Source organism: Aulonocara sp. 'chitande type north' Nkhata Bay, linkage group LG15 (genome assembly GCF_057382095.1).
Source record: "Aulonocara sp. 'chitande type north' Nkhata Bay isolate Kocher_YH1m ecotype deep benthic linkage group LG15, A_spYH_male_GT1.1, whole genome shotgun sequence".
Taxonomy (NCBI): domain Eukaryota; kingdom Metazoa; phylum Chordata; class Actinopteri; order Cichliformes; family Cichlidae; genus Aulonocara; species Aulonocara sp. 'chitande type north' Nkhata Bay.
The window spans coordinates 7,567,112-7,587,235 of NC_141358.1; the positions used below are offsets into that span (position 1 = coordinate 7,567,112).

At 38.4% G+C, this 20,124-nt stretch overlaps 4 protein-coding genes across 4 annotated transcripts; all 4 read right to left on the minus strand.

The window, feature by feature from the left end:
• Positions 1-2,368: 2,368 nt before the first annotated feature.
• Positions 2,369-3,374, minus strand: LOC147312410 (C-C chemokine receptor type 8-like). Its single transcript, XM_086264054.1, has one exon. The coding sequence runs from the start codon at positions 3,350-3,352 to the stop codon at positions 2,369-2,371; it is 984 nt and encodes a 327-aa protein (XP_086120180.1). The 5' UTR covers positions 3,353-3,374.
• Positions 3,375-7,353: 3,979 nt separating this feature from the next.
• Positions 7,354-8,343, minus strand: LOC147312411 (leukotriene B4 receptor 1-like). The gene has a single exon (XM_086264061.1). It carries the CDS (start codon positions 8,326-8,328, stop codon positions 7,354-7,356), a length of 975 nt encoding a protein of 324 aa, XP_086120187.1. The 5' UTR covers positions 8,329-8,343.
• Positions 8,344-14,467: 6,124 nt separating this feature from the next.
• Positions 14,468-15,838, minus strand: LOC147312412 (leukotriene B4 receptor 1-like). Its single transcript, XM_086263931.1, has one exon. The coding sequence runs from the start codon at positions 15,821-15,823 to the stop codon at positions 14,849-14,851; it is 975 nt and encodes a 324-aa protein (XP_086120057.1). The 5' UTR covers positions 15,824-15,838; the 3' UTR covers positions 14,468-14,848.
• Positions 15,839-18,748: 2,910 nt separating this feature from the next.
• LOC147312413 (leukotriene B4 receptor 1-like) lies at positions 18,749-19,632 on the minus strand. Its single transcript, XM_086264037.1, has 2 exons — positions 18,833-19,632; positions 18,749-18,782 (listed from the first exon to the last, which is right to left on the minus strand). The coding sequence occupies exons 1-2, from the start codon at positions 19,630-19,632 to the stop codon at positions 18,749-18,751; spliced, it is 834 nt and encodes a 277-aa protein (XP_086120163.1).
• Positions 19,633-20,124: the final 492 nt, after the last annotated feature.

The following is a 20,124-nucleotide window of genomic DNA, read 5'->3' on the forward strand; positions in this document are numbered from 1 at the left end:
CTGCTGTTTGAATGGTCATGTCACATTAAATCCATCTTTTATGTCACTGGCACAAGACAGACACCAATTATCAGTGCCGGAGAAGACAAACGAGAAAGTATGGCAGTGGAAACTGGAGATGGAGCGAGTCAATAGACAGAAAGTGAGGTTTTGGACTAGTTTAGTATATGGGGAGACAATTCTATTCAAGCTAAACTTGAATAACTAGCACTGTGGCCGCCATTTTTACTTCCGTAAACAGAGCGCGTTGTGTGTGACGTCTTCTTTTGCGCATGCCGGCCACTTTGAGGGCCGTGAACCGTTCACACTAGAGCGTGTTTGCTGTCATATTTTATTTGTGGTGTGAACAACCAGACAAAAAAAATCGGATTTGATCAAAAAATCGGAATTGAGCATTAAGACCTGCAGTGTGAACATAGCTTTAGTTTCTGTTTTTTGCCCTCCTGCAATAAAAGCTGAGTTTTGCGTTCACGTTTGCCTCCTGGAGTCTGCATTTTGGGTCCTCCATTCCTGTCTGCTGCACACAGTCCATGACAACAGCAGAATCTATTTACAGATTTACTGTAAATAAGAAGACTGAGGTAAGGTAATTATTTTGTAGATTTATACATATAATACAACGGAGAAAAAAAAGAAAATCAAGTTGTTTTAAAATGTGAACATGATTGAATGTAATGTTTTTTGATACAAGAATGTGTGGAAGAAAAATGAACATGGCTAAAAGAAATAAAAAATGGTGTAAAATTCTTTTTAATAACAAGATGAGGAAGACCCTGCAGAAAATGACTTTTGAGAAAGTCATTAATGGACACAGAAGTAGCTTTTCAAGAAAATAAGGGGAATTCATTTCTGCTGCAATATTGTTTTCTTAGGTAAGACATAATCAGTCAGTTGCTTTGTTTTTTGTTTTGGCTCATATTACCATGAAGTATCAAAGCCTCTACTGCGATCTAGTGGTAAAGCATAATATTGCTATACAAGAGGCCAAAAGCAGCGAAAGCAGATGATATTTTAAGCTGAAGAGTAAATACGCTAATAGAATAACAATTCTTTAACACGTCATGGGGCATTTCAGTGAAAGAACAATGCAAAGCTTCGTTGAGATTTTCCAGTGAATACAATCACAGAGGCAAGTGAAGCTGACAGTGAGTGAAGCTTTCAAAAATAAAAATACATTTCTCTAAAACCTTTTCTGAAGGACGAAGAGAACACACACATGGTGCCAGATATAGTTGTACCTTTACAGGTTTTAGTTAAACAGTTGAAAATGTGCATAATATGATGCACTGTAAAAAAACAAAAAAACAAAACAAAACTGTGCAACAGTACATAAAACAATGCAAAATTAGTTCCACTGTAACCAATTACAACAGGGAAGTGATGTTAATCTTATTTACTGCATCAGTATTAATAATCTCATGCTATACAGAGTTGCAGGAGACGATTTAACTACTTTTTGTGTTGTTTCTACATTTAATGCATTTGTACATATTATATTACTTACATATGGTATTTGGGAAATTTACTTTATTATTGAGTGTTGTGGATGTTTTCCATTTAAATAAAGCCTGCAGACAAGCGGTGAGCGGTAGCTAACATTCTTTAATCACAAACAAAGAACAGAAAAACCAAGCTTGGTGGAGAGCCTGCATGACCGCGGGGCAGACAGTCAGCAGTCTATTCCTGAGCCTAGCATGGCTCCCAGTTAAATACCTACTCCAGGAACAAAAGGCAGTACACAGTTGTTTCACACCTTAAGGTTCACACTCCCTTGCTACCTCCCAGAGTCATCGAAGAGACAAAAGATTCTTCCTGTGGAGTTGTCTGCTTCCCCCCAACTTCCTTACCAGACCCCCACCATCTGTCTAACTGCATGAGTGTGAGACATGCTAAAATCCAGTGGCACCAAGGCATTATACAATAAAATAATGTGATTAATACATAAATAAAAGAAATTCCTATACACTGAGTAAGGTCAATCTCTAGTTAGCCAGCTGCTCTCATCAAATCCTCGGGAACATAGATAAGCACAAACACATCATCAGAACTGGCAAACATTTCTCTAAGAAATATTAAAACTATTACAAAACATTTTCAGCTATAGTGAAGTCATTTTTCATTGTGTTCCCACTCTTACCAGGAAGAACACACAGCTGCTTCCTCTAATGTAATTGGTCTTTTAATTCTTTCAACATTTGTCTGCTTCCCTGTCAACAAACATGTATTTTCACATTTAGAGCTTAAACCAAAAACTCATTGTGACAAATAGAGAGCACCACAACCTACATGTAACAGCAGGAGAGAAATCACTTGACCAAAAGATGCCTTTTCCAATGTCACAAGGGAAAATTAATTCCCCTGAGAGCTTTTAACATTGAGATATTGCTTCTGCACTGATATCTCTTGACAAAGTCAGATTTGGGGAATTTCTGAACTTCTGTATTAAGTGTTCAGCAAATTTTTGGTGCAGAGTTGTCAAACGGATTGAAGTGAAGGCGTACAGGAGTGGATTCACTGCACTATTTATAAATGTTAGTGCTCCAACAATGCTCCAGCTGTCTTCACAAAACTTCAGCAGTCCCTCGTTTTTCAAGGAAATAGCTGCCACACCCAACACATTTATAGAAAGATATGGCATCCACAGGACAACAGAGGTAACAATGACCCTGGTAATTAGTCTGGTGGTCTGTGAATTGTTGAAAAACGCTGCCCGATTCACCTTTCTGTAGAGATGGATGTATGTAAACATTATGACAGAAAGTGAAAGAAATACTACAAGAGTCTCTGTCAACACCACAGCCAACCTCTGGCCATCAGAAGAGTGTTTATTTTTGCATTTTGTCCACTGTCGTTGTTCCACCAGCTTTCGAACTACCAACTCAGGAGTGGACAGGATCATTGCAGCCAGCCAGAGTGGAACCAGCAGCTTCCATGCTTCAACCTGATTTAAACTCCTTTGCAGGTGAACGACCTGAAGGTAACGCTGGACACTCAGCAGAGTCACAGTCAGCAGGCTGACATGAATGGTGCAATACACAAAGTATGTAATGAGTTTGCAAGATGTCTCACCTATCATCCAGCTATTGAGGAAAGAGTAAATCCACACTGGAATGGTAAGCATGCAGAGCAGGTCTGACACAGCCAGACTAAGCATCAAACTCTGGCTCAGACTGGACATGTTCTCCCAGTTTGGCCTGAGAATGATGACAGCGATGTTTCCAGGGAATCCCATCAGGAAGCAGATGGACAGCACCACTGTAGGAGCCATGCCTGTGGACCAGGAGGTGATGGGTGAATATCCAGGAGTGGAGGAAAAGTTAAGGGTATTCACTGTGGAGTTGACTTGTGCCATGCTTCAAGCTTGCTGACAATGTTGTGCACTAAGCAAGTTATTATAATAGATGTACCATCAGGTGAACAAGTTGTTCTCATTTGATGCTGTCAAAGGGGAACTAATAAGAAAGAAACTGTTGTGTTGACGTAAACACCTGCTGTCATTGTTTTCAGGATTTTACATGCCTTCTGTATGCATTCTGTCAACACCCAAACTTGATTCATAGTCCATATCTCTTAAGCTTGAGCATACGCTTTCATATTTAGGAGTTCATGCTATACAATTGGAGATTTTGCCATTTTTTTCCAACACTGACACATTTAAAAAAGGGAGAAATGATAATATCATATAATAAATCAAAATAAAGGCTGACAACACGAGACAAACAATAAAATCCCCGTGATGGGCCACAGTGTTTCGAGGCTTTGAAGTATGTGTCAAGAAATCCAGGAAGTCCCTTATCAAGCATGTATTGAGGCTCGCTTGCAAATGAGAAGTGTAGGGACTAACGCGTTATTAAGTAACGTGTTACAGTAACTACGTTATTATTGTGGTAACGAGCACGGTAACTAGTTATTATGCCAAAATGAGGAACGCGTTAATCGTTACTGGGATTTAGATAGGGTCGTTATTCGTTACTTCTTGTGGTGGCTATCGCGGAGCTTCCACAGATTCAGTAACATTAGCTAGTGATGGAGGCCAGCGGGTGGATGAGGGAAAGAGGAGGCAGGAGGAGGAGAGACCCAAGGCGGCCGCCGGTCCGAGTGTCAGGTGAACTGAACTTCAGGTAAGAAGTTATGACCTGATGTCTATCTGGGTCAGATATAAACCAAGTTTAGGTGGAGTTTATTTTCGTTATGCTGACTTTTTCGTGCAGGGTACTAGCTAGCATGACGGAGTTTCTATACAGCTGGGTGGGTGCCATGATGTTACTGATGTTGAACTTTATTATGTTCATAAGGTTAATTATTAGAGTTGCCGTAAAAAACGGAATCATCCCATATTCAGAGAAAATATTACGCGTTTCATATTGAGGTGAAAAGGAACGCAGTTTGTCCCGGACTTTAGCTAGAATGAAAAAGACACAAAGCTGGAGTTATTCTGTGTCTTTACGCTGTCAGCTGCCTGTTCTCCTCTAATTCTCTCCCCCTCCCTCTCCTGTTGCTACTTCAATCATGAAACTGATCAATGATCAGCTGATCGGATTTTCTCTCTTGTTTGTTTATCGCCCACTTTGCGCCAGAAAGAGGAAACCAGCAGATGTCGCGTTAAACAACAGCAGCATGTTTAAGCTTGATCAGCTGTTGTTAGAATTTATTTAATATTCATTTCTAGTATCAGCTGATGTTTGCTGGAGCCACAGCTGTAAAAGCTGCTGGTCATTATGTCGGTTTGGATATGTGGTGAGAGGGAAACATGAAGATGAAACCAGGAGATGTCTTTACTGAATCATCAGAGCTGAACAGGTGATGGAGAAACAGGTTTACCTTTTGGGTGACATGAATGAGTTAAAGGGAAGTTATGAACTGTTTCTGAGAGACAAATAACACCAGGATCCTTTTCTATGTAGCTGACAGCTGGTAACTGTGCAGGGGCGGGTCTAGCAATGTTTTGCCAGGGGCGCCAGGTAGGGCATTAACAGGGAAACGGGGGCACAAAGAAATACTTTTCTTTCTTATTCTCATTTAAAATATCTAGCTTTTAAAAAATAATTATCTGAATCTTACAACAAACGATTGATAGATTGATGCATATATACCATCAAAACAGTGTACACAAAGAGGTGAAGAGCTGCTCCACCCATGAGGTGATCTCTACCAATAAAGTATTACAAATAATATGCCTGTAAATAATGAAATGTGTTACTACTATAATATACACAAGTCTGTTTTCTTTTTTTCATTCCATTGGGAAGTGTTAATTGTGTGTCAATGGCAACAACACTGCATCTATGGGTATCATCTAGGCAAGATTACTGTGGGATAGTTTTGCACTCCTGCCTCTCAGCACAATGTGAAACGGTTTCTCCAAAGCCAGAGTGGTTATTAGCAAAAAGAGAAACTGAGTCTAATGGAAAAAATATAATATCTTGATAAAAATGATAAAAGTCAACATCCGCACAGTATTCATTAGCACAATCACTGTCTCATCATTTGAAAAGACTGTGATTTTAACATCAACATCTCATGTCATGGATTTGGATTGGATTTATTCAAAAATATACTGAAATCATACTGACAAGGTTTTTGACATTGATAGACTTCTACTACTGTCAACCGCACATCAATCAACATTTTTTTTGATAAATGAATGAGCCACATACAATCAAATTAGAGTTGTTGTTTTTTTTTGTTTTTTAATTCTAGGCAGTGATTACGTCTATGTTGACACTGTTGCATGACAGCCAAAACAACGTCACAAATAATTGAAATGACAATAATGGTTTTGACCAGCAGGGGGGTATGTTTACACATGAAGCCTTAAGAAACTAACCTTTTTTTAAAATCATTTAAATGGAAAGCTACAAGTCTCCATGAGGCTTCATCTGTCACTATCTGACAACATGTTTAAATATACATTTATTATAACCGTGCTATTTTACATGGAAGCGTTAGTATCAGCAAACAGGGGTGAGTCTAAAAGGGGGCATGGGGTGTACTAGACCTTTTTTTTTAATGGCTTTCGTAACCAAACAAAGCAATTATCTTTATTATCTCACATCAGTATAATTTTATATGAATTAAGCATATTTCACAAGATTTTCAGTAATTATTAAATTGTTGTGTGTGGACATCGGGAACATTCTAAAATTGTTGTAAAAACACCAATAACTAATTTTAGGGGAGGAAAAAGGATCACAATGTACACCAGGCACAACTGTACATGTTGCATCTGCAAGACAAATATAAGAAACTTAAGTTCAGTATCAGTAGCTTGCTAATATAACACACTACCTTTACTGTAGTTAACAGAGGTGTCAACTAACTATTTTTTAACTACTGAACCAACCCTTTGCTTTCATAATATTCAGAGGAGAGTGGGCTTGCTAGAAAAGTTAATGACTGAGGTAATGTTAGTGGTTTCAGTTTTTTAGCTGCTTGTACCCAACAGTTAGGATTCAGTACACATGCCTCTTTAAATTTAGACATATGTATCTATTTTAATGTGTCCTTCCCTCATACAGACTTGTTATTGTTTCTTTCAGTAGATTCATTATGACTTGTTGGTGTCAAGTCAAACCTGCCTTACTTACCAAAAAGGTAAATTTTCAACCATAAGCATTTTAAGGATGTTCAGAAATTACACATCTCAGTGCTGTGGTGTTTTAGTGAAAACCCTAAAACTGCTCCTAGGTATCCTACTTATAGATAACCATATTTTATTATGACTATTATAACGACTATGGTTTTTACTAGCAGTAACTGTACATAGTTAAACAACGTACAGCAGTGGTGGTGTACATGGTTTTTGGTATTAGTAACAGATGGATAAACATATCTGTATTTATAAATGAAATACCAAGGAGGAGTAATGATATATAAATGATAAATTAAGCACTCACTACAACCATACTAATACTTACTAATGCTTAATAGTGTTACATTATTATAAAGTGTTTTATTAAAATACACACAAACCCCCATTAGACAGTTAGTATAATAAAAAAAAACATAGGATTGCTGTATTTTTAAACCCATTTACTAGTTTAATAAAAGTATTTTGATTTTTATTTAATGGGTGTTACATTATTATGACATTAATTATGGATTAAAAGTAAAAGTATAACATTGCATATAAGATACATAATAAAATCCAACAGCACTGTTATGTTAGGTCTGATTAATTGTATTAGAACAGTGATTGGCGATATTATAGGTAATTTTGTTGTTTACACACAATTATTTTACTGTATATTTCTGTTGTTGTTGTTTTACAGTGCAGGACAGAGAAGATCCAGCATCACAGGGGGAAAATCATTTGATAAAAAAATCTAAATAATTAAAGAGCTTTCAACGTTGTCATCTTACGTCTGAAACGGTATTTGCTGACTTAGATTGTGGGGTAATTCTGAGCTTCTGCATTAAATGTTCAGCATTTTTTTGGCACAGAGTGGACAAACCATTAGAAGTAAAGGCATACAGGAGTGGATTCACTGCACCGTTTGCAAACGTTAGTGCTGTAACGGTGCCCCATGCTGCTTCGCAAAACTTCAGCAAGTCCTTATTGTTTAGGGAAATAGCTGCCACACCCAGGACATTTATGGCAAGACATGGCACCCACACGACAAAAAAGGTTACAATGATACTGGTAATGAGTCTGGTGGTCTGTGGATTGTTGAAAAAGGCTGCCTGATTCACCTCTCTGTAGAGGCAGATGTATGAAAAAACATTGACAGAAACTGAAACAAAACCCACAAGTATCTCTGCCAACAACACGGCCATTGACTGGTTCACCGAATAGTATTGATGTTTGCAATATGTCCAATCTGACTGTTCTACCAGCTGTCGAACCACTAAAGCAGGAATGGACAGGATCATTGCAACCAGCCAGAGTGGAACCAGCAGCTTCCATGCTTGTATGTGGTTTAAATTCCTTTGCAGGTATACCACCTGAAAGTAACGCTGGACACTCATCACAGTCACAGTCAGCAGGCTGGCATATATGCTGCAGTACCCAAAATATGTTATGATCTTGCAGCCCACCAGGCCCAGGGTCCAGCTGTTGAGGAAAGAGTAAATCCAAAATGGAACGGTAAACATGCAAAGTAGGCCCGACACAGCCAGGTTCAGCATCAAACTCTGGGTCAGACTGGACATGTTCTCCCAGTTTGGCTTGAGAATGATGACAGCGATGTTTCCAGGGAATCCCAGCAGGAAGCAGATGGACAGCACCACTGCAGCAGCTATACCACTGTAGTCCCATGAAAAATGGGGTGAATATCCAGGAGAGGAGGAGATGTTAGAAGTAACCACAGCGTTGGTGAGCTGTGCCATGCTGCAAGCTTCCAGGTAATGATGTGCTCTGAGCAAGTGATGATAATAAATGTCCAGTCACATGAACTGTCAAAGAGGAACTAACAACAAGGAAACAGTCATGTCAATGTAAACATTTACACCCATGGTGTCAGGATTTTGCATGGCTCTTTTTATACATTTTTGAATTTATTACAGGTTATAACCATGTACCAAAGTTTGCTGTTGTTTCCACAAAAATGTGCTGAATAAAACTCAACCCAAATCCTGCAAATACTGTAAATGCTTTATGTCTGTAATACACATCATTTGTCAGTAAAACTTGAGAATTTTTATTTTTGCATTTATTTATTTTTGGATTTTGCATTTTTCTACCTATACACATTTGCATGTGTTTGTATAACTGGCATATTAGTTTTATTTACAAATTGAAAGGAAAAAAAGAACATAAATTTTTTCCAACCCATACATTATTGCTTTTTAGCCTATAACAACTATAATCAGGGTATATCAGCCTAAAGGAACAAGTGAAGTGATGAGGAATAATCTGTCTGAAATCCATATGTGGCTGTCATCAATGCATTACAGTAAATATCAGTCTCTCTAGTATTTCTATTCAACATGCACCAAAAAATGGGAGGATCATCTAAAGGAAAATGTTGTCTGTGAAGGTTCCCAGTCATCCAGGTCATCGTAGTCTAATGAGCTTAGAAAGAAAAGCATGTGGACTTCTTTAAGTTGCTTGAAGATGTTTCACCTCTCATCCGAGAAGTTTCTTCGGGGCTAGAGTCAAATGGTGGAGAGTCCCAGATTTAAGCTCTGAGTTAAATTGTATTGATATAGCACTGAAACACAACACCATTTTTTTTTTTTACCTTACAGCACATATACTGTAAGATAAAGACCCTACAGTAATACAGAAAAAAAACAACCCTACAATCAAATGATCCTATGAGCGATCATTAGGTGACAGTGAGAAACAAAAACGGCCTTTCAACAAGAAGAAGCCTCTGGCAGAACGAGGCCATGTACTGGATTGGTTGGGGTAAATGAAAAGAAATTAGACTTTCACTTAAAAAAATCTCTAGAATCTGTTATTACGGTCACTGATAGGGTAGGTGGTGGCAGGTGTTTGGTTATGGTTAGGCAGTAAAGTTAATTAATTTGGTTATGAAAACATTGTAGTTGGAGTTACATTTGCTTACTGTATGTACTCTCAGTTGTTTTCTGTTTGTTATTCACTAGACTTGACAAAACATGTCCTCAGGCTTAAAACTTGTATGAAATTTAGAAGAATAATAATAGAATAATCCTTTAATTGTCCCACAAGGGGAAATTTGGGTGTAACAGCAGCAAGAAAGACACATATACAAACAAACAGTACACAAGACACAAAACAGAAACATAAACAATTTTACATGTTTACATCAAGGACAATTGTTACCAAAAACAGAGTACTGTACCTTTATTAAATTAAATAAAATTAAATGAAGTTATGAGGCAAATCCTGGTTATAGTGTGAATTGGTTGATAAAATAGTGCAAGTTACAGCGCTGATACAAGCCTCTGTGTTTGTTCGGAGCAGTTTTGATTGTACAGTCTGACAGCTGTAGGAAGGAAGGACCTGCAGAAACGCTCCTTCATGCATCGAGGATGCAGCAGTCTGTCACTGAAGGAGCTCTGCAGTTCAGCAACATTTACATGCATGGGGGGGGGGGGGGGGGGACTCTGTCCATCAGAGATGTTATTTTGGCCAGAGTCCTTCTGTCTCCCACCACCTGCACTGGGTCCAGGGTGCATCCCAGAACAAAGCTGGCCTTCCTGATGAGTTTATCCAACCTCTTCCTCTCAGCTGCCGATAAACTACTGCTCCAACATACAACACTGTAAAAAATGACAGATGCCACCACAGAGTCATAGAAGGTCTTTAAAAGCACTCCCTGGACTCCAAATTACCTCAGCCGCCTCAGCAGGTAGAGTCTGCTCTGACCCTTCCTGTAAAGAGTATCAGTGTCGTGGCTCCAGTCTAGCTTATTATTCAGGTGAACACCCAGGTACCTATACGAGTCCACTATCTCAATGTCCACTCCCCGGATGTTCACCGGTGTCAGTGTGGTGGGTCTGCATCTCCGGAAATCCACCACCAACTCCTTGGTTTTCCTGGCATTGATCAGCAGGTGGTTCTGCTGGCACCAGTCCACAAAGTCCAGTCCACTGTCTGTACTCTGAGTCATCCTCACCTGTGATGAGGCCGACTATGGCAGAGTCGTCAGAGAACTTCTGTAGGTGGCAGCGTGGGGAGTTGATGGAGAAGTCTGCAGTGTAGAGGGTGAAGAGGAACGGTGCCAGCACAGTTCTCTGTGGGGCCCCCGTACTTCAGACCAGCGTATTAGAGACACAGCCCTGTGACCTCAATGCCCAATAAAGTATGATCATTAAAATCTAAGGAGCTTAGAACTGAAGCAGCTTCTCAGATGAGAGGTGAAACGTCTTCAAGCAACTTAAGAAGTCTAGACGCTTTTCTTTCCAAGCTCCTTAGATTATCATGACCTGGATGACTGACAACCTACATAGACATAGGATCAGGAAAGTGATTACAATCAATAATATTCTGTTTATCTGCTTAAAACTTTCACAGGTGAGGAAAAAAATCTAATTGATATTATACTCTAACTTAAGGTAAGATTGTATCCAATTCATTAGAAAGTTTGAGTCTTTTGAGATGTCTCCTTTTCAACAAACATCTACAGTATTTTCACAGTTGAGGACCAGTTGTCACAAAGCTGATTTGAAGGGAGATGCAACCCAGTATCACAGCAAACTAGAAATACTGGTCTACCCTGTTTATTTCATACTTTGCCTCTCCAAAGCATGAAACATAAATATATGTAGAAGTTTTGGTAATTTGCTGCAAGCTCCAGTAACAGCAGTGGGAGGTATTTTGCTTCAAGGCAACATGAAAATAATTTGAATAAAAATACTTTTGTGTTTTATTTATTGATTTATTTCTTTATTGATTTACTTTTTTTTATAGTTTTGTATTTCTTGCATTTCATTGCTAAAAAATGTCACACTAGTTTTATTTACATGAATACATCCTTAGAATATTTGCAAAGAATATTTTACATACAGATAATAAACATTTATTTTCATTTTTTTGGGCAGTCTGTGCCCAGACTTATGGGCCAGCTTTTGAGGACAGAGTAAATCAGCACTGGAATGATACCCAATTCCACGTGAACGACCAACACAAAGTGGTGTACGTCCTGGGCCATCTGACCTCAGGAAATCACATGATAAGGTGGGGCCAGGTTTCACAATGAGCTCACCCGAAACCCTGGCTGATTGGGACCCACACCCAGTTTCACACCTTGGCTCAGGCGATTAGAGGATCATCAGGGGGTCCTTTTGTCCCTCTGTGGGGGGTTACTCCCACTAGTTTTAAATCTGGGACTCCCCACCATTTGACCTTAGAACTGAAGAAGCTTCTCAGATGAGAGGTGAAACGTCTTCAAGCAAATTAAAGAAGTCCAGACGCTTTTCTTTGCAAGCTCCTTTGACCATAGAGGTAGGTGTTTCAATAATATAATATATATGATATGATGTTGTTAAATTTCTCCCTTTAAATAAATGCATGTTGTGCTAAACAACTGTTAAATTGTTTCTGACAAATGTGGCTGTTCAACTGACTAATCATTAAAATCAAAGCCTGTAACATACCTTTATTAATTTTTATATTATTTTGAATGTTTCAGTATTGTGTTTCAACATATTTAAAATTTAACTTCAGTACCTCATATTGTAATGAATATTGTAAAAACACCTCCTATATGTTTCAGCATCTTTGCAGAGGTTTCTTCCTGTTAAAAGGGAGTGTCACCAAGCACTTGCTAATACTTGTTGTCTGTTGATGTTTTCTCTGTATAATTGCAGGGTTTTACAATACAAAGCGCCTTGAGGTGAGTGTTATTGTGATTTAGCATTATGTAAATAAAACTGAACTGAACTGATGACATGATTTATAGACTTGTAGTGTCAGTGCAGCACCTTCTCTGCGCTTCTTCTTGTCTATTTCTAACTCTTTCTGTTGTTAAGAATGGAGAAAGATGGTCGATTCTGGTGAAGGAGGAGCTCCAAAGCAAACATTTATTCATTTTTTTTCATTAATTGTTGTTTCCACCTCTGTTTAGTTTCAATGCAGTTTTATTTATATGTCACCAAATCACAGGAGCAGTTTTCTCAAATCACTTTATACTGTAAAAAAAAAATTACATTAACTCAGAATCTACACAAGCCTCTAAAATCGAGAAAGAAGAAAATTAAAGATGTGGAGAAGCTGCTTTGGTTGTCATGAACTCACTGAATGGTAAGTTTGAGCTGTTGTCACTGTCATAGATATGTAGTAGTGATGTACGACGTGACTGATTTCCATTCCGATCTAATGGCAAGTCAAATTCAGGCTGTATCGATGGTACTGATCTGATGCCAGTACAACAACTTGTGTTTGGAAAATCAAAAGTAGCGTATTTCAAACTGTAACTTTTCTAATGAATACAAGACATGGGACTTCTTGTTCTTATTGTTTAATTATGAATAATTATCATAGAAGAAATTTAAAAAAAAAGATTTGAAAATATTCAATTACCAAAATGTGACTGAATGAAAATAATAATACAGCTGAGAAACATCTTTTTAGACTTTATAGATCCATATTATTTTAAAGCTATCTTATCTAGAAAATATTTTGCGTTGTATTTTGGGATTTTTCAAGCCTACAGCAGTTGTTTTACTGAGAGTGCCCTGTATATTTTAAAGATACCTAGTCTACATAATCCACTTTTAATGCTCTACGATTTAAAAAAAAAAAAAAAAAAAAAAGGAAATCTGTGGTTTTAAGGATGTGGGGAATTGTCAATGGAAAATTGTACTTAGTAGTCAGTATAATCTTTTAATGATATAAGTTTGCATATGGTAGAATACTGCATGTAATCATTTGTGTTTAGAAGTATATAGTTGGTGGCATATTGAAAGAATGTCTCATCCTAGGAGGTCTGTAACATTCCAGGGTGTTCTGGCGTTCACCCCCACATCCTAGGAGCATGGGAAAGGTTGTACCTTGTTTTATTGTTTTACAGTAGGATTAACGTAGCTATGTTAGTTTTAGTCTAAGTGCCTTTTTTACATATAGATGAACTGTTGGATTTTCCAGACCAGCAGGTTAAGGGAAGTCGTTTATGGGGTCACACTCTGACACACACACACACACACACACACACACACACACACACACACACACAGACACACACACGTACACCTCCACATTCCAATGCAAGGAACAAGCGCTCACTGAAGTATATAAATAAAGACCAGGGCAGTCCTCAGTGCGAGTCTCAGTTCTGGAGGCTGCCCTTGCTAGCAAGAAGTTCTGTGTTTCTCTTCTCTGATTCTCTACTGAAGAAGTGTTTTAGAGTATATCTCTTAACAGGAATTCACTCATTTAAACACAGATACAATAGAATAGAATAGAATTAAACTTTATTGTCATTGCACATGTCACAGGCACAAGGCAACGAAATGCAGTTTGCATCCATCCAGAAGTGCTTTAGCCATGATATAGATATATTACAAATATATATTAGCAATAATATAGATATGTGAGTATATTACAGAAATGGGTCTATTATGATATGTTATAATGTACACGGTATGAAGTATGTTATGAATATGCTATAACTATAAGTATGTACAGGCTGTAGTGAGGCAAAAACCTAAACCCAGATGCAAGTCACTTTCCAAAATTCAGCTACAGTGCTACATATTGCCAGCAGCTCCACATTTTGAGTGAGCACACATGAGCAGTGATGCATTTAGACAGTCGAAATTAGGATATCATTATGAGAGGCGGAAAAAGAAGTAGTTCCTACCAATCATTTAGACAATGCAGATAATATAGATGCTTTCCATTATGTTCCTGTTAATCATAAACTACAAATTTTCCCCAATTTACTATGGGAACTTCTAGATAAGAGCTAGATTATTTCTAGAACATAAATATCTGGTATTATAATTGATATTTCAGCATCAATTCACAAACCAATAGTAGTAGCAGCCCTGAGTGGCTTAGTTGTCTCAGCAGGCTTCTTTGGAGTAGCTGGATGTAGTTTGCTTAGTTAAGATTAAGGAATTCATGTAGCTGGAGACATGCTACACAGGTCCTCTGGCTAACAACTAATCTAAAGCCCAATCTGAAGTATGATCATAAGAGTGATGACAGTCGATAAGAGTCAGTTAATGGGCCTCATAGCCTTCATAGCAGGTGAAAAAATATTTTGGAGAGTATGATATAAGTTAAGGAAAAATTATATGTAATTAGAGGTCATTTAATAGGTACTTTGATTTTTTTGAATGCTGTTTGAATTCTCTGGTTGAGAACCAGCTCAACGAGTAAGTCCATTATCCGCAACAGCTTGCTGTGACAAATAGAGATGACCACACACTGTTTGTATCAGCAGAGTAAAAATCATTTCTCAGGGAGCTTATATCAATGAGGTGCTGCTCCTGCAGTGACATTTCTTGACCGAGAGCGATTTCTGAACGTCCTTCTTAACTGGTTACCAATTCTTTGGCCCAGAGTGGACAAATGAATAGAAGTAAATGTGTACAGGAGTGGATTCATGGTACTACTTAGAAATGTTAGTGTTCCAACAGCGTTCCAGGTGTCTTCACAAAACTTCAGCAGGCTCTCATTTTTTAGGGAAATAGCTGCCACTGCTAGCACATTTATGGCTAAATATGGCACCCATAGGCCAAAAAAGGTCACAATGATGCTGGTAATCAGTCTCGTGGTCTGTTGATTGTTGAAGAAAGCTGTCCGATTCACCTCTCTGTAGAGACTGATGTATGAAAAAACAATGATAGAAAATAAAACAAAACCAACCAGTATCTCTGTCAACAACACAGCTATTGACTGGCCCTCTGAGAAGTATTGATGTTTGCAATAAAACCAATGTGGTTGTTCTACCAGCTGTCGAACCACTAAAGCAGGAACGGACAGGATCATTGCAGACAGCCAGAGCGGAACCAGCAGCAAGCTTGCTCCTACCTGAGGTAAACTCCTCTGCAGGTGAACGACCTGAAGGTAACGCTGGATACTCATCACAGTCACAGTCAGCAGGCTGCCATAAACGCTGCAGTACATGAGGTATGACATGAGCTTGCAGCCCGCCAGGCCCAGGGTCCAGCTACAGACAAAGTAGTAAATCCATATTGGGAGGGTAGCCAAGCACAGCAGGTCTGACACAGCCAGGTTCAGCATCAAACTCTGGGTCAGATTGGACATGTTCTCCCAGTTTGGCTTGAGAATGATGACAGCAATGTTTCCAGGGAATCCCAGCAGAAAGCAGGTGGACAGCACCACCACAGGAAGTAGCCTCCTGGGTTCCAAGAAGAAACTAGGTGAATATCCAGGACAGGAGGAGATGTTATAGGTAATATTGGTGGAGTTGAGTTGTGCCATGCTGCAAGCTTGCTTGCTCGGGTGTGTACTGAGCAAGTGATGATGACGATAAATGTGCAGTCAGGTAAACAAGTTGCTGTTTTTTGATGTAGTCAAAGAGGAACTGATAACAAGGAAACTGTGAGCTATGCAAAATCCCAAAGACACCTGCCACCATGTTTTCAGAATTTTGCATAACTCTTTCCACAAAAGGAAATATGGACACGAATAACTGGGAGTTTTGAATCTTTTTATTCATTTATTTTGCTAGTAGGAATCTTTTGGATTTTCCTTTTTGATTTTTGCATTTAGTAGCACATTTGTATGTCTTTGGTGAAATGGAAAATTTCTTTTAGTTTGAGATGGAGTGGAAAATAAAAGCAAACATATCTTCTGTCTTGGACTATCTGAAAAGGATACAGTTTCTTGTCCTTTTTTTTAGCTTTGTAACTCTGGAATATCGTCAGATCTTTAGCCTTTTTTTCAATTCTGACATATTACCCTAAAGCCTAAAGTTTTTGTGCTGTTGAACTACATTTCAAGGTTGTTGCTTGGCTCTGCGGTCTCCACCAACAAGTCCTATCTGAACAGGATATAGTTCGTTGTTTGTGTTTGTTTGTGTAACTTGGACTTGAGTTAGAAAAAAACAAAATCCAAGGATTTACCCACATCCCCTTACTCACACAAAGAGCTCTACTAATAATGTGACCTGCAATGCAAACATACATGGAGCTCAGAGGTATCCCACATGAACCAAATCGTAGGTCTCCATGTTGAACTACTGAGAAAAAGAACACACTTTGATTACACCTAAAATGTTGAACACTATTTTTCACACATTGAAGTTTATGTCATATAATTGGATATTGACCTTTTTGTGTGGGGTCTGTTTTTTTTTACATTTGCTTTTAGTAATTTGATCAGTTTACCATCATGTTACCCTGTAATGAGAGAAAGGTTGACTCAGACTAACAAAACGATGGTCCGATCATCAAAAAAGATCAAAATCTCTGGAGCAGAAACTGCTGAAACTGCTGACTCTTGCCTGATATTTAACTGCAAAAGTGCAAGGTAAACCCATACCCATGTTCCTCTCTTTGAACTCTTATTTTAACAAAAGCTTTATTGTTTTGAATGTGTTGGTTTTCTTTGCACCCAAGAGCTCTTTGGTTTTTGCATTTTTCCTCAGCATGGGTATTTGCATGACCCTTTTTTGTATGTAACCTGTGTGAGCTGTTTATCATGGACCCGAATGCAAATAACTGTAGGGAGGAGTACACTCATTAAGTGAGTATTAGTTCAGAGCTCCACAAACACAGAGAATTCTGGAAGAGAATCCAAAAACCCCCCAGAAAAAAACAAGAAATCACCAGGAAATACACATAGTCAGGGTTATGTCACAAAGCTCCAAAGGACGACAAAACAAAAGAATAACTGGAGACTAAGACAACACACATCCATGCACCCTGTATGTGCCCGTAGGTCAAATTGGTTCAAAAGTTTGCTGGAACAGGGAAGGCAGTGACAGATTTCACAAGTGATGAGAGAAAAGATAAGTCGTACATGTTTTCATTTACAAAAAAAAATAACATACAAGAAAACATTTCATCTTTTGAGCAGCTTTACATATACTGATGTGAACCAACAGTAAAACAGATAAAATGGTCGTCTCCGATGTGGTTTTAGTATCAGAGTTACAATTAGGTTGTGGTTAGGTTGTGCCTAAGGGTTAGGGTTAGGCATTCATATTTGATTGTTAGATGTCCTCACTAAGATATAAAAAGAAGTGTGTGTGTGTGTGTATTATTTATTTACTTATATGAAGCAGCATTCAATTATAAATAACAAAAAATGAAAATATTCCTCTAAATATGTTCACAAATGATACATTTATATTCCTGTCAACTGACATTTTGAACTGCAAAAGCATGAGATAAACCCTTGTCAGATCTCTCTCTAAACAACACAATACATCTTTATTTAATAAAAGATTTTATTTTTTATACAGGAAGGAGAAAAATAAGTTGGAATGATTTTTTGTTATTATTGGTTTTGTTTTTGCTTGGAAGCTGCTTATTGTTGACCCAGATGAAAAAACACAGGAGGCTGGAGTAAACTCAAAGCAATCATTTATGCTGATTAGTAAAAAAAAATTCCAGAACACGGGGAAATCAGCAAGGACGCCCCCGTAAAAAAAAATTTATAATAATAAGAATTAAAAAATTACATAAATACATGAGAATGAGGGGATACGATAACAAGTGCACAGCTGGAGATAATAGACCTAATGAGATGGGAGAACTCAACAGAAGAGCACTGCGCCTTTTTAACTTACATTTTCTTTGTGAATTATAACTATAAACTATATTATCATCATTAGTATTAGGATTAGTATTATGAAATATACTACTTATTCCTTCTTTGTTAACTCGTGATTTTTGGACAGGCTGCTTTCAGCATTGGCAGGGTCGGTGGTTGGCTAGGTTTATTCTGCAAAGCTAATTGATTTGGTTTTGGAAATTTAAGATCTACTTGTATGCATCTGATGTCTGAAGTATGGCATGCAATAGGGGATGGTAACAGTTAAAGATGATTATAATGATGATTTAAACAAGATTAAAAACTATGGAGATTAGACTATAATTTATGGTAAAATATACGTATATCACTTAATACTGGGTACTTTGTTTTGAATGTTTACCTGATTCCATGTCAACAAACATTGCATTCTATACAAACATGTTGTTTTGCAGCTCTGGGTGAGGACCAGCTTTAATCAGTACACAGCTGATGTGAGAAAAGATGTCATCATTAAACCACCAAATACCTACAGCTTGCTGTGACAAACACAGAGTACCACAGCACCTTCATCACTGAGCAGTTTCTGCAGTGATATCTGATAACTCAGGCAGCTTTTGGAGAATTCTGAACTTCTCCATTAAATATTTAGCACTTTTTTGGCAAAGAGTGAACAAATGATTAGAAGTAAAGGCATACATGAGCGGATTTACGGCACTGTTTACAAATGTTACAGAGGCAAAAGCATTCCAGGTGTCCTCACAAAACTTCATCACGGGATTGTTATGTAGGGAAACAGCTGCTATCTCCACAATATTCATGACACGATATGGCACCCACAGGACAAAAACAGTCACAACGATGCTGGTAATCAGTCTGGTGGTCTGTGGATTGTTGAAAAAGGCTGCCTGATTCACCTTTCTGTAGAGACTGATGTATGAAAAAGCTATGACAAAAAATGCCACAAATCCTATCAGGAATCCTGTGAACACCACCGCAATCCTCTGGCCCTCAGAGGAGTAGTGAGCTTTGCAGCGTATCCAGTGCTGATCGTCGTCCAGGTTTCGAACCACTAAAACAGGGATGGACAGGATCGTTGAAACCAGCCACAGTGGAACCAGCAGCTGCCATGCTTCAATTTCATGTAGCCTCCTCTCAAAGTGCACCACCTGAAGGTAACGCTGGATGCTCATTGCAGTCACAGTCAGTAGGCTGCCATAAACACTGCAGTAGCCAAGGTATGTTACCAGCTTGCAGGCCTCAACCCCGAAGGTCCAACTATTGAGAAACGAGTATGTCCACAGTGGAATGGTAAGCATGCAGAGCAGGTCTGACACAGCCAGGTTCAGCATCAAACTCTGGCTCAGACTGGACATGTTCTCCCAGTTTGGCTTGAGAATTATCACAGCGATGTTTCCAAGGAATCCCAGCAGGAAGCAGATGGACAGCACTGTTGCAGGAATCAGACTTCTGGAGTCCAAAGAGGTTCCAGATGAATTTCCAGCAGAGGAGTCGTCGTTATAAGTAACCATGGTGGAGCCGAGTTGTGGTATGTTTCAAGCTTGCTGACTGTCATGCACTGAACAAGTCATGATGATATGGTGAGCAAGCTGTTCTCCTTTGATGAATCAAAGAGGAACTAATAACAGAGAAACAGTCATGCTAATGCGAACATTTTCCATTTAAATTAGGTGTGGATCATGACGAGCTTGTGGAATGAATTAACCATTGTTGCGTGTAGCAGTAAGGCTGGCTGTAAAATAAAGCAACAAGTGTTAAAAAACAAAACAGGTTAGATCTGCTCTGGCCTTGTGCGTGTGGTAATAACATGCTCATGACCAGTGTTGGTCAAGTTACTTGAAAAAAGTAATCAGTAACTAATTACTGATTACTTCCCCAAAAAAGTAATCCCATTACTTTACTGATTACTTATTTTCAAAAGTAATTAATTACTTAGTTACTTTGTTACTTTTTAAAAACACGATTTAAAACCTGAAGAGGTGATAAAGCGATAGATCTTTCAG